General features: G+C 38.4%; 1 protein-coding gene across 1 annotated transcript in view; it reads right to left on the bottom strand.

Annotated features, from left to right (window-relative positions):
• KCNT2 (potassium sodium-activated channel subfamily T member 2) overlaps window positions 1-13,200 on the bottom strand; it is a 115,445-nt gene extending 102,245 nt beyond the window's left edge. Inside the window, exon 1 of the mRNA XM_053985768.1 lies at window positions 12,981-13,200. Within this exon, the coding sequence (XP_053841743.1) occupies window positions 12,981-13,075 (95 nt within the window). The 5' untranslated portion in view covers window positions 13,076-13,200. The remainder of the gene's footprint in view (window positions 1-12,980) is intronic.

Here is a 13,200-nt window from a genome sequence, read left to right on the forward strand (position 1 = left end):
ACACATATGACTACATTTTTTTTTATTCTGAAGATCAACTTGACGTGTAATTTTATTTTTTATGCTTATCTTTTAACATCTTATCAAAATCTCAGCTGGAATTCAGAGTCAGATTTAGATCTTCTGTCTATGGTTAGAGAGCTATGTAGTAATTTATGAGAGACTTCCTTGTAAGATTAATGAGAGCAGAACTTCCTCTTGGCTACCTAAATGCCACCTACTTTAATGCTAGCTTATCTCTGATGAGAAACTACCTTTTAAAGTAAAGCTTTACACACAAAAGAAAAAATATTTCAGTTTATTATTTGGCACTGTAAACTTCAGCCTGGGGTACTTTCCAAATTAAAATATGTGAAATTAAAATAAATATTGGGCATACTTTGGTTCTTAATATAATTAGTTTCCCAGACTCCTGATCCTCCAAATTAGCCAGTTTACATTCTCTTGAAATAATACTTGAAACGGGATGTGGTGTTAAGGTTTGCAAGAAAACCAAGTGCTGTAATATGCAGTTATTATTTTTGTATCTGCTTGTTGTTTAGCATTGGACTTGTAGAGAGGTTGTATTTACAGAAGCACCCAAAGCATCTCCATCCTTAAAATACTGAGTAACAACAAATTAGCATATTCTTTTCAACATTTTGACTGATACATGTCTTATCTGTGAACCTCTCAATCTCCTAGAATATTTTTAGATTGTCAAACACTGGTGGCTAAGCTGTCACCTGAAATATTCTATTTAGGAACTGACAGTATGCATTGCCATTTAAAATATATAAAATAAGAGGGGTACACTGGCAGAATGCTCCATGAACCTCAACGTAGGGTAGCACAGGATGGTTTCCAATTATACATGAAATACATATATTCCAATTTCAACTAGTTATACATACATCCCAACTCTGTAGGGGCTGAAAATGTAGTCATGCATTTATGACTCATTTATCAAATTGAGACTTAGAGTAATAAACTATTATTTCACATTTGATAATGAAAAAATCAGCACAGAATCTACTGGACTTTTGTTTCAGCTCTGTTTCTATTTTATCTATTATGCCTATATTTATTCTAGTGATAAAGGCAATTGAAGCTAGCTTTGAGTTTTCCATATTTTGGGAAATCTCTGCAGTTATATCTGCTGCCTTAGTAAGTTACACTGGATCAAGGTGCAATAAATGAAGTTGATCAGAAGTCATGATACTGTATTGCCTGGTACTTCAATGGGAAAAAAAAACTCTTCTACTAAGACTGAGACCCATGAAATGAACTCCTCTTTAGGAGGAGGTGGTACTCAACATGAAAAGATGAAAATCCCTCTGCAAATTACTTAAAAAGTTTATATGTGCCCCAGTCCTCCATAACTGTCAGGACACTCTCTGGCTAACTTTCTTCATGTAGATTCAGTAGGTGTACAGTATTTCAATGACACAGAGGGGAAACAATAATGTACACTAGTGATGCACTTTAAATGCACTTTAGGTGGCATGGCAGTCTCACAGGTAAAACACTGGTGTTTGGCTTTCACAGTTTCATAGTTTCAACCATAGATCTGTCGGAGGTGGAGTGACTAGGAAAAGAGGAGAGCATGGCAAATAAGGAACAGAGCTGCTATTTGGGTTTTTTATTTATCTGTAAGGAAAAACACCCAAAACAAAACACAATGACGTTTAATTTTTATAGCTCTGTCTTGATTCTACTCATAGGCTGCAGTATTGCCAAAGGATAAATATCACTAGTTAATAATAGCACTCTTAAAGGTAATGACATTATATTTTTACTATTTTTAGAGTCGTTAGTAACTAAAAATATTACACCATTATCTTTTGGATCATATTCCAAAATTATGTACTGACCATTGTCACAAAACACGCAGGAGCATGGAATAACATTGCATGAGATCACCTAATTTTTTCTTGCATCTTTATTTCTTCTCCAAGCTACGTTTTTCCTTCTAGCTGGAAAGGATTAGGTAGGATGCAAGACAGAGACATCAAAGGCAATACATAAAGTTAGTTCAAAAGCTTAAGTCTTTTTTTCTGTACTCTGCTTGATTCCCTACCTGTCCACAGGTTTAGTTAGATTAAGAATATTTGTTTATTACAGGGCAAGAAATTATGGGAGCCATGCCTGATCTGGAAGGGAAAAAGTCATAAGAAGTCAAATGAAATTTGTCAAGAACTTCCCACAGACACCTTAACAAGCCTAGAAAGAACTTTTCTGAGATTCCATTTATAGCTGAAGTGTTAAAAAGTGAAAAAGAAAAAAAAAATTATACCACATATGCTTTTTACACATGCCCAGGAGCAGGGTAACTTTATAAAAAGGAGTGTCTTTTTAAAGTTACATATTGAGACAGTCCACATATGCAATCTGGAAACACTTAGACAACACCCCAAAATATGCCATTAGAATGCCAACAACTCTGAGAAGTAATACAGGGCTGAATATCAGATTATAGCAATTCTCCTGAAATGATGGGAACTGTGCACACTTGCAGTCTCCCACAAGCACGTGCACACAACAGGAGAGTATTTATCAGATAAATTACAAAGAGAAGGAGCATTCAGGCAAATACTTAGGAAAAGACATAAACCAAAAGCCCAGTCCTTGACAGGAGGTGTCTCTCCTGATGCTTCCCACAGAGACAGTCTCTCTTCCACAGAGAAAGGTTGTGGAGACTCCACTTCCTCTACCAAATCATCAGGAAAAGAGTGCTGATGACATTTCCTGCTGATGACTCCTTCCAAAAGAATTGCACCTTGATACATATCTGTATTCATTCTCTAGTATTTAAAGCTGCTTTGGCTCCAATGATGACATGCAGATGGAGGATAAAAGATGTAGGATTTCTGAAGTAATACTTGCAGCTTAACATATGTATACAGTGCAATATATCTAACAGTGGATTGGAATGGATTCCTTCCTTTCAAATGCAGCCTGATGCACAGATATGATTATTGTTTTACATGGAAAAAAATTACAAAATTTTCATATAAATTATAAATGTCTCATTAAGGAGTGGCAATGATTCAAGAACTCTGAACGCATAATTGAACAAGTGCTTTAAAAGTCATTATTATCTCTAAAATGTCACCTGTCTGATACTGTTCTCTCCACAGCTAACAGGGTACATAATTACTTACTTCATATAAATCTCAGTCTCCTTACTCAGAGTGAGCTATTACACTTCCTGATTAATCATAAGGCATGGTTTTAATTATCTCTTCATTAGTTTAAGAAAAATTTAAAATATCAAGTTTCACAATATTTTAAAAGTTTAATTCTGTCATCTTTATTCATATTAAATAACACTTACTACTCTCTGAAGTAAAATGCTGTTCATCAGTTTTACAGCTGGCAGAATAGTTTGCCCAGTATTTAATTTTTCAGAATAATTACGTCAAACTTTCAAAATGTGCCTTGTGTGTGCCTAGAAAATCATTTAGCAAGTGCCTTCAGAATACTGGCCTAGTCAATGTAAACACTATTTTTTCCCCCTTAAATATAGCTTCCAAAATGAATGCATAAATTTCCAATTTTGGTGGCTTTTTTGGCAGTCAAATTTATTTAAAATCTCTTTAGCTATCTGTATTAGTAAGGGGAGGGGTGGTCAGGACAGGTGTTGTTCTGTCATCTTGTTTGCAAGTCTGACATAGACCTTAGTGCTGACCAGATTTAGGTGGGATATGTGGATACAGTGAGGAGAGGTCTGTGTCCGTGGACAGAACTGGCTGGATGGATGCCAGGAGGTCTGATAGCAATTCTCCAATGTCTAGGCTGATACAAGAAAGCACAGTAATATTCCCAATATTCCCAGCTCTCTCCATCTGGCCACTTTTGTCACTGTAAAGTGGCTCTGCCATCTTAGAAAGAAAAGGAATTTCTAAATGCTCAGTTCAGATTAGCCTGAAGTCAAGTAGCAGCAGGATGCTACATGCCTCTATATCCCCACTCATCTGCCTTAGAAAAAGACATCCACCTTATAATCTCGGTAACAGTGAACTTCTAACAGCTTGTTCTTATCTGAAATTAGGTGCAAAACCTGAGGTCTTCCACAACAGTCTCAGACTAGCCCATGCTATATCCCAGCAGAGTGCCTTGTAGAGGCTCCTGAAATTTGCCTCTCTCCTACAAACTCAGAGGTACTTCCTCCATAATCTGAAACATTCCCGGGAGCCAGCCTTGTTCTTCCTACATGAAATGCTCTGGCAACATCACACTGAAATCCCAACATTGTGAATCACCAGTTGAGCTGGTCACAGTGACTGCCACAATTAATTGTCATAAATGGATTCATAATGTTGCATGAATTTAACTCACTTTGTTGTTCTTTTCTGAACTCAAACTATGATTTGCAAACTGCCAAAAAATAGGAAAAAAAAACAAATTAAGGGAAAGCTAATCAAGACTTTAAAATTAACTCAGTGCATTTTGAATGTTGTTTGCACCATTTTAGCTAAATTGTAGTTTTCATGCAATCTGCGGTCAGTGCCAGTACAAAATGATCATGTGGGTCACTCTTTGAATGCAGTCCTCAGTGTCAGTGAGACACACAATATCTGCAGTGGCTCTGGTGAGATTAGCTTCTCTCTGATGATAATTTTAGGTGGGTGAAAAATCTACTTAGATTTTGATAGTCTTTATAAAACGAGGTTGACTAATCAGCATCTGCCCATTACAGAGTAGCTGCCCGTTGCTCCACTTTTTGTGTTTGTATTATGTTCTTTGAATTACTACTGAGAGAGCAAAACAGTAATTAAAGACTGGACATTATCTACAAAAATGGCTTTTCAAAAAGTATTTGTTGAACTGAAAGCCCTTTGAACAATAATCAAATTCTAGATTGCTGTACCCAGTGAAAACATAGCTTGTTCACTTCTCAAAAGGGTACATTCAGCTAAATATAGAGCTTAGCCTTCAGTCCCTCTGTTAGAGCTGTCTCTGCTCCGTGGTGAGAACTACAGGGCAACAGTGATACGTGACCAGTGCCCTCAGCTTCTTTTGAATTTGGGGTGAAGATGAGAAACTAAATCCCACTCCAGGGTCAGGGAATGTTGTGTATAAACAACTGTTATTCATAAGCGACAAGTATAACCACAGTTTTCCATTTGCAGTGCAGCTTGTTGGTTTTTTTCCCATTAGCATTTGGTTCAGATTAGGTTTGGTAACCCTGGTTTTGTCTCTACTGCAGTTTTCTTGAGCCACAAGGTCAAGAGAAAACAGAGTGAGAAAAACATAAAACCTCTAGAACATTTTTGGTTATTCAGAAAAATAAGTGAGCAAGGCTATTTTTCTATGTTTACTCCTTATTACATATTTTTAAAATCACTATGCAGCGAAGAAGCTCTGTAACTTTAAGTTATAAATACAGCAAACGGCATTAACTTCAACATCATAGAAAGCTAAAGGGCAAAACTCTTTTCTTTACAAAATGCCAAAGGGGTTTGACCCAGAGTACAGAATCTAGACGGGAGGGCCAGACTTTCTTGGCAGAGCTAACCCATAGTGAGGACTGTTGCTCAAACCGTGTCATTGTCCCTGCTAGGCACATGACCCTCGTGCTGGTGGCTGCTGGAAATGCAGTTGTTAATGGCTAAATCTGGCAGGAGACTTGTCACACCCAGGCACAGGGGTAGGTAGTCTTCTCTTTTTTGCCACCTCAGTAGATAACTTGCACTGATAATAATCTAATGTGCCTTCCTGCCACATCTTCCATAGCTTGGTACTTGGCAAGGCAGGCACAGAAATTACAGACTTGGCAACCTGCTTTCCACCACAAAAATATAGCACTTCCCAACAGGTATCTCCCCAAGTGGAGACAGGATTTGTCCCTCAAGATACCTCTCAGTAAATAATAATATCACTGTTTTTATCTGTGAGGATAAACACTGGGTTTTGTCTCCTAATGACTGTTTCTGTTTTATTGCTACTTCCCACCAGGAAGTTGACTGCTAACATAATTAGCAGATGATTGCACGGGGGAGGCTGAAATCTTTAACAGCTGTTTTAAAGCATTCTGCACCAAATCTATGCTGCGGAACACTTAAAGCTTTTGAATGGCAGTCTCTCCAATGACACAGACTATGGGACCACGGAATGGAGGCCTCCAGGAAGGACTTAACTTGTTCATTTACTCGGAAAAAAAGGTGAAGAACTCACGTTTAAAGTGTTTAGTGGATTAGTATAAGCATTTGGGCATACTGTGTCAGAATTCGGGTAAGATAAAGATCACCTTTGACTGTGAAGTCTAGAAACTGAACATATAGCACAGAAACGGTTGGCAGATTTTACAACTTTGCTCTTTCTAGAAAAGAAAGTGCAGCTTTTTCTGATGCTCCAAGTGATCTATTTCTTTGTTAAAGGAAAAAGGGAAGACAGTATGAATCAATGCCACCATTTGTTATAGACGAGTCACTATAAAAGAAAGGCAGAGTGCAGCACAGAGCTTACTATTATAAAATAAATAGTCTTAATCATTGGGTGTGATAGAATAATAACCATAAAATTAGGAGGGAAAGAACTGCTTTAGCTCCCCATGGAGTATTATAGAGTCTGCCAGATGTAAAGTAGTATGTGTCAAGTTGTAGATGGAAAAATAAGAGCTTTAGCAATAAATCTATAATTAAGTAATAATTGAAGTACCAAGTACATTTACAAACTGTGCATCATGTTGTCCCAGAGGAGGAAAACTACTTGGTCTGTGAGAGTTTTCAAGATGAGACACTTAAATGGTTTGTGCAGTATAAAACTTCTGCTGGGATGTCCTACCAATAACTTCTTTCAGTCATAGCAGCACTGAAATTAGTCTTCTCTTTCCAGGTCCTTTCCCAATTCCACATGTCTGCTAGTTTAAGTTGAATACAGAAACACAAACACAATGCATTTTGGCCTCCACTGTTGTTGCAAGAAATATGGTAAAACACAAATTAGAATGAAGCTAATGGCACTGCCTGCTACAAAGCATTACTTCCTCTCCCCTACACACAGGTGTTTTATCTGTAACAGGGACCCAGTCAAGATAAATTTAGAAGGATGGTGAGTATGGAAATATATTAACAGTTTACTTTCCTGGGACTGTGCTCCTAAACCTCCCACAAGAGTGTAAACTCAGGCCTCTTGCTGTGGTAAATGCAGCAGTTTTGCAATCATCAATACTTTTCTTTATTATTTCTTTTTTAAGCAATGAGAAACGGCTTGGCCTGTACATACAGCAAGTTTTTTTCAGGGTTTAGGGAAATTCAAACTTTTCAACTATGCAGAGTCTGACTGCAAGGTATGAAAGCACTTGCTCTCAGAGAATTAGACTGTTAAGATCTTGAGCAATTTCAATCAAAATCAAACGTTTACATTAGAGCTTAAGCTTCTAAATCTCTTTATGGGTTTTGAAAATTTAGTTACAAGGGCAAAGCAAGATAAATTCGACAATATCTGCTCAAGTCCTTTTATTTGTAGCCTCTGTTAAATGAAAGAATTCCTGTAAGCTAACATGTTTTCTAAAATGAGGACGCCAAATTGACTAAAGTATTTCTTAAAGGAAAGAGGAGGATTATTTTGAAGAAACTGTAATAGAATTTTCTTTTGAGGAAATTATAATAGAATTTTTTTTACAAGTTGAATCTAGACTCAGATGTTTTAAATCACTGGAATCAGAAACGTGTGGGCTTTTTATCCCTTTTTAGTTTAACAATCTCAGGTGATTTCCAAAAGGAAAGGCAAAGGAGGGAAGGCTTCACTCACTAATTCACACCGTGACAAATGACTGTTAAAGTGCCTTCTGAGATTTACAGTGGGGAGCTGTTCCTTGAAAGTCACCAGTCAACATGACAGCCAGCAGGATACAATTGTCCAAGTGATGTGTGGAGGTGTTCTGTATTATGTGAATCTCCTTCCTTTCCAGATAGGTGGTAATGTGCATTTATGCAGAAAGCACACCAGAATGGAGGGCTGATTTTAATGTAATCCTATAAGTACTCAGTGCAAGAACAGTTCTTTCACAAAGGTAAAATTTAGCTCTATAGTTTTAAAATTAAAGTATATGCTGTAGCAAAATGACTCAAATTTTAATCTCAATACAGAAGCAGGATTTGAAATGAATTTCCAGTACCAGTTAATGTTCTTGTTATATCTGTACAGAATAGAAAAAAAAAAAAATACAGAATTGGAAAATGTAAATTTTTGTTCCATGACTGAAATTGTAAAAATATCTTGCAGCAGCATATAAAAAAAGTTATGAAATAGGATGCTTTGAAGGTGGGGGTTGGACTACCCACAAATTATCTGTTCATATTGTTTCCTTGGACACTCCAACTGCCAAACCATTCCTGCACAGTTCAAGACATTTTTGTCAGAGCAGGCAGAGAATTTGAACAGTTCATCAGAATAAGCAGTCATGCTTCAATGGTGGGAAACATTCCTGTCTTGCTAGAATTCACTAAACCAAATGCAGTTTTTATATCTTCAAGAGCTTCTAAAGAAAGGATTAAATGTCTGGGCATAAATGATTTAAGAAATGTGAGGTAAACTGTGCTCTGCAAGATACTAAAGGCCTTAATAAAAAGGCAGTGATATGGAGAGAACGTAAATGCTTTTAATTTTTAACTTAGAATTCTTTCTTTACACCTCTATTGTGCTGTGGTTTGGCTGTTTTGAAGCACGTGGTAACTATTTATGTACACAAAAAGCTCTTCATTGTAGCTTTCCCAAACTTACACGGGAACCTAAGAATAAACATCCTCTTTTATCCCCTCCTCTGCAGCAACTGACCAACGTTGAACATGCCACCTCTTCACCAGGTAGGGTGTTTTCCAATTTTATTTGTGTTGCTTTTCCACACAGCTGGTAAGAATAAGGACTGATGATCAGTAGGGTTATGAAACATTTCATTGCATAGTTTACTATTACAATCACAATTTAGTGAAATCTGGCTGAATTAACAGGTGAATAATTGTGCTAATTACTGAGTTCCCCCTTTATTTCTGCTCATTTCCCAGCAGCCAAACTGAAAGGTAAATTGCATTATGATGGTAAATAAACATCTCAGAATATCCAGCAAATCAAAACAATCTGTTTCATTTTCAGATGCTTTCAATAATGAAAGCAAAATGTAATTTTCCCAAAGGGATATTAGCAATATTTACAAGTGAAAAAGTCAAGGATCCCACCTTCTCTTTACCCTTAGCCCAGTGCCTGGTATATTTCCATGGCCAGAGGAAACGTGATCCACTGCCCTGCTTGCCACAGAATTCACCCACTTGACACACACACATGCTCTAGCTGGGCTGATCTTTTACACACTGTCTCGTAGAAGTGTTCTCCATATAAAATGAGTGTAGTGTAGTATCAAACATCATCTCCAGTTTTCAAAGGGAACCAGGTTCCTTTGAAAATCAAGCTTTGCAAAAACCAAAACTGATTTTTAACATTCTTTTTTTTTTTGGGAAAAAAAACCAAACCACTCAGCAAATTCAAGAATGCCAATGAATTATTCGAAATAGCTTTCTTACTGAACAAAATCATTTGTCAAAGATTCAGCATGTTCTTCTTCACACAGCAACTTCTTTTATGAAAAATAATATACAATCCAATTTGGCGGTTTGTAGAAGATGACAGCCCAGAACCCATCTGTTACTGAAGCCAACTGCAAGGCTGGCTATGAATCTAAGCTATGAAAGCAGAATTTTTTGGAGGAGGGGACAGATATGCAAAAGCAGTGAGATGGATGTTACTGTATTGAAGAAATATAGGTAAGGAATGGATCATGAACTAGATAGCTAAAAAAAAGAAAAGTCTGAGTGAAGCTTCACTATAGAAGTCCCCAAGAAGAAAAAATAACAAATAGAAAGCTGTCTTCAAACAGGTAGAGATGTAAGAACAAAATTCCTGAATGAGAGTTCTGTTGCAATCAGCTAAGCATTTTAGCATATGTGCATTTTATAAATTAACAGGAACATTTAAAAGAAATAGGTGATCAAACTCTCGTCCTAAAGAAACATAACCATTAAGGTTTCAAAATTGAACTATGATTATGTCAGAAATGTATCTTTCAACAAAAAGAGGAGAGGTCACATAATTTCAGTCATGTTTATTATTAAATACTACCATCTGACATATAATGGCAAACTATGCTATTAAAACTGATTTGGGGACACAGAATCCTAGATAAGAGGAATCATTCCATCTCCTCTCCACTCAAAAAAACCAACAAGCATCTGAAAACCAGGAGATGGTTATCAGCATCTATCAGCAAAAAGCTAGCATTTTTCCAGAAAGGGCATAAGGGAAGGAGAAAAGAGATCCCCCAAGAATGAACAGACTGGGAAGATCAAAAAGAGAATGGAACTAAGACAAGACAGAGCTTGGCTGGTAAGAGACCTGAAGTTCACAGATCACACAGATGGAAAGCCTTTAGCAAACATCACACTGCCAGAGTTGAGAGCAAGTCGAATTTAAAAGTTGCAGTGAACTGGAAACAGGCAGAAAAATATTTGCAGCATCTCAGCCAAAGTCCAATAACTAAAATGAACTATCTTGATCATGTGCAGCCATCCTATAAGGCTACTTTAACTGTGTTTCAGTATTCAGATATTCCATTCATAGTTAACATCCATTCAACTGCAGGGGTTACAAACCCCTTTCTATTGCACACTGCTTAGAATAGAATACAAAGGCTGTGCTTCACCAAAACCAGCCAAGAACCATTTACCTAAGAGTGCAAAGAAAAGACAATAAAGCAGACAAACATAATATATATTTGCGTAATACCAATCTTGCAAACTAATAAGAAGCTGATCTCGGGGTCCCCATAGGTCTGCAATATTTCTCATTCAATATTTCCTGGAAGTATGTCTAATATCCTAAATATTCCATTTGACACTACTTCTATGCAGAGCATGCATGCTTTTTCTACAATGGATAGCAGCAATACTCCAGCAACATAGGAAGGAATGAATACTTCAATATTGCACATGGTAGCCTCCAATTCAGGAAAGTAAGAATCTGGATACGCAAACAACAGATAATACACAAGATCTTTGTAAGAGTGGCTCTTGTTCAGTTGCTGGAAAGCTGGTATCCAAAAACACTGCTATGGTAACTTGCAGAGCTGGAAGAGAGCATGCTGCTATCACAGCCTCATGTAAAACACAAATCCTGCTTGCATTGTGGGGAATTCCCTGCACACCTTCCTACCACTGTGCAGCTGTGCCCAGCCTCAGCACAGACAGTGCATAAAGATCTAGAAAGCCATTTACATTTTTGTATTTCAGATTGTGCCAGAGAGCTTTCTTGTAATGTTTGTTGGAATATTAATGAAATAATTAAAATTGACCGTTAATTTTTCACCAGGTTTTTGCTGCAGTTTTCAAATGGTAACCATGCTCTGGAAGACTTTTGTGCTATAATTCTGCTATCAAGATTGTTTTAAGAATTATTTACTTTTATTTTGTTAAGTGCACATAGACCTGAAATAGACAATAGCTAAAAGGATGCCCTGGGTTGTGCAATTACACTATTAGCTATTTGAGACCAGATCATGCTTCTTCTGTAGAAGGTAACTTCATGAAGTGCAAGTCAAACAACTGGCATCTGGGAAGTGCTTGACAGAAGTTTAAACTAGAGGTGGGAAAAGTGTTAAGCCTCAGAGTGATCCAAAAAGGTATACAAAGCATATTTTGTAAATTTCAGCCATCAAAACCCAAAACAAATAAATGAAGTTGTTAAAATAAGAAAGGTTATGGAGATTTTTCCTATTCCTGTAGGAAATAAGATGCAGGTGTAAGAGGCTAATATTACATTTTCTAAAATCTCAAAGAATCAGAAGTAATGACTACATTATATTATAATTTTTTAAACAGTAAAACCATGCTTTGATAAACGTACAATTTAACTCTCCATTATGTAGTTACAATACTGTCATTTCCAACCAACAGCATTCATTTTTGTGACTACATTAAGATGTCATTAACCATTTCATAACTGTCTGAATAAACAGCATTTGTTTAACTGCTTCAGTGTAGAGCATATTCTTCTAAACAAAGGTAATATTTATTTACATATGTGCATGATCATTTGATTATCAATAAGAATCCATATTTCCTTAGAAAAGTAGTGAAAATCTGAACAATGTAGAACAGCATTAAAATCAAAAGTTTCTGACTGCCAAGTTAAAGACATACTCTGACAATGCAAATATATTGAATTAAAATCTATCCAATATGTTTCCAGTTTTGCTTTTCTGACATTGGATTACAAGAGAGTGTTAGTACAAAGTGGATATGACACATAATTTTGCAAGATGGGATCATGTAATAGTCTCTTGAGACACAAGGTTGTATGGTCCAGCAGAGTGGAATGATACTGGTGTTGTTCATGAACGCTGTTCATTCAACATTTTGAAACTGAACACGCATTCACATGGTTTGCTTCTTTCTTTTAACGTAAAAGGTTCTTTGTTTATGGTTTTAAGGAAAACATTGACTTGAAACGAACAAATCTTTTACTACCGAGTGTGATTAAAGACGCTGACAGACTTGAAAGAATTCATAAAGGAATAAAATCACGGTAGCTGCGTCCATGCCTAGGATCCCAGCATGGAAAGAAACTGCATGTGAAGAAGCCTGGGTATAGGACAACGAAAGCATGCTGCAATTAGCCTTCGGACAAACGGGAAAAGCATGTTTTGTTCGGGACGCTCCCTCTGTGAACGCTTTCACAGGGACACCATCTCTTACCTGTCCTGCTCCTGCGGTGCCGCGGGGCAGGCAAGGCTCCGCAGCCTGCGGGCTGCCCCGCGCTCGCCCGGGGGCGCCGGCCCGGCTCGCCCCGGCTGCGGGCGGGGCGCGGCACCGCAGCCCCTCGCCGGCCCCCGCAGCCCGATCGCGGCAGAGTTTCCCCCGGGGCCGCGCTCCCGCGGGCGGAGCTGCCCTCGGGGAGCGCTGCCCGGCCCCGCGACCCCCGCCGGGGACACCGCGCCCCGCGCTCACCTGTCGTCGCTCTGCCAGCCCTGGTCGCCCAGCAGCAAGTCCCGAAAGCGGTACCGCGGCGGCAGCGGCGGCACCTCGCTGTCCAGGTCCACCATGCTGCCCGGAGCGGGAGGCAGGGGGCCGGCCGGGAGAGAGGGGAAGCCCCGCCGCGCTGCCCGAGGAGCGGCCGGACCCGCCCGGGCGTGTGGGGGGCAGGAGCGGCGCGGCGGCAGCGGCAGCA

Source organism: Vidua macroura, chromosome 9 (genome assembly GCF_024509145.1).
Source record: "Vidua macroura isolate BioBank_ID:100142 chromosome 9, ASM2450914v1, whole genome shotgun sequence".
NCBI lineage: Eukaryota > Metazoa > Chordata > Aves > Passeriformes > Viduidae > Vidua > Vidua macroura.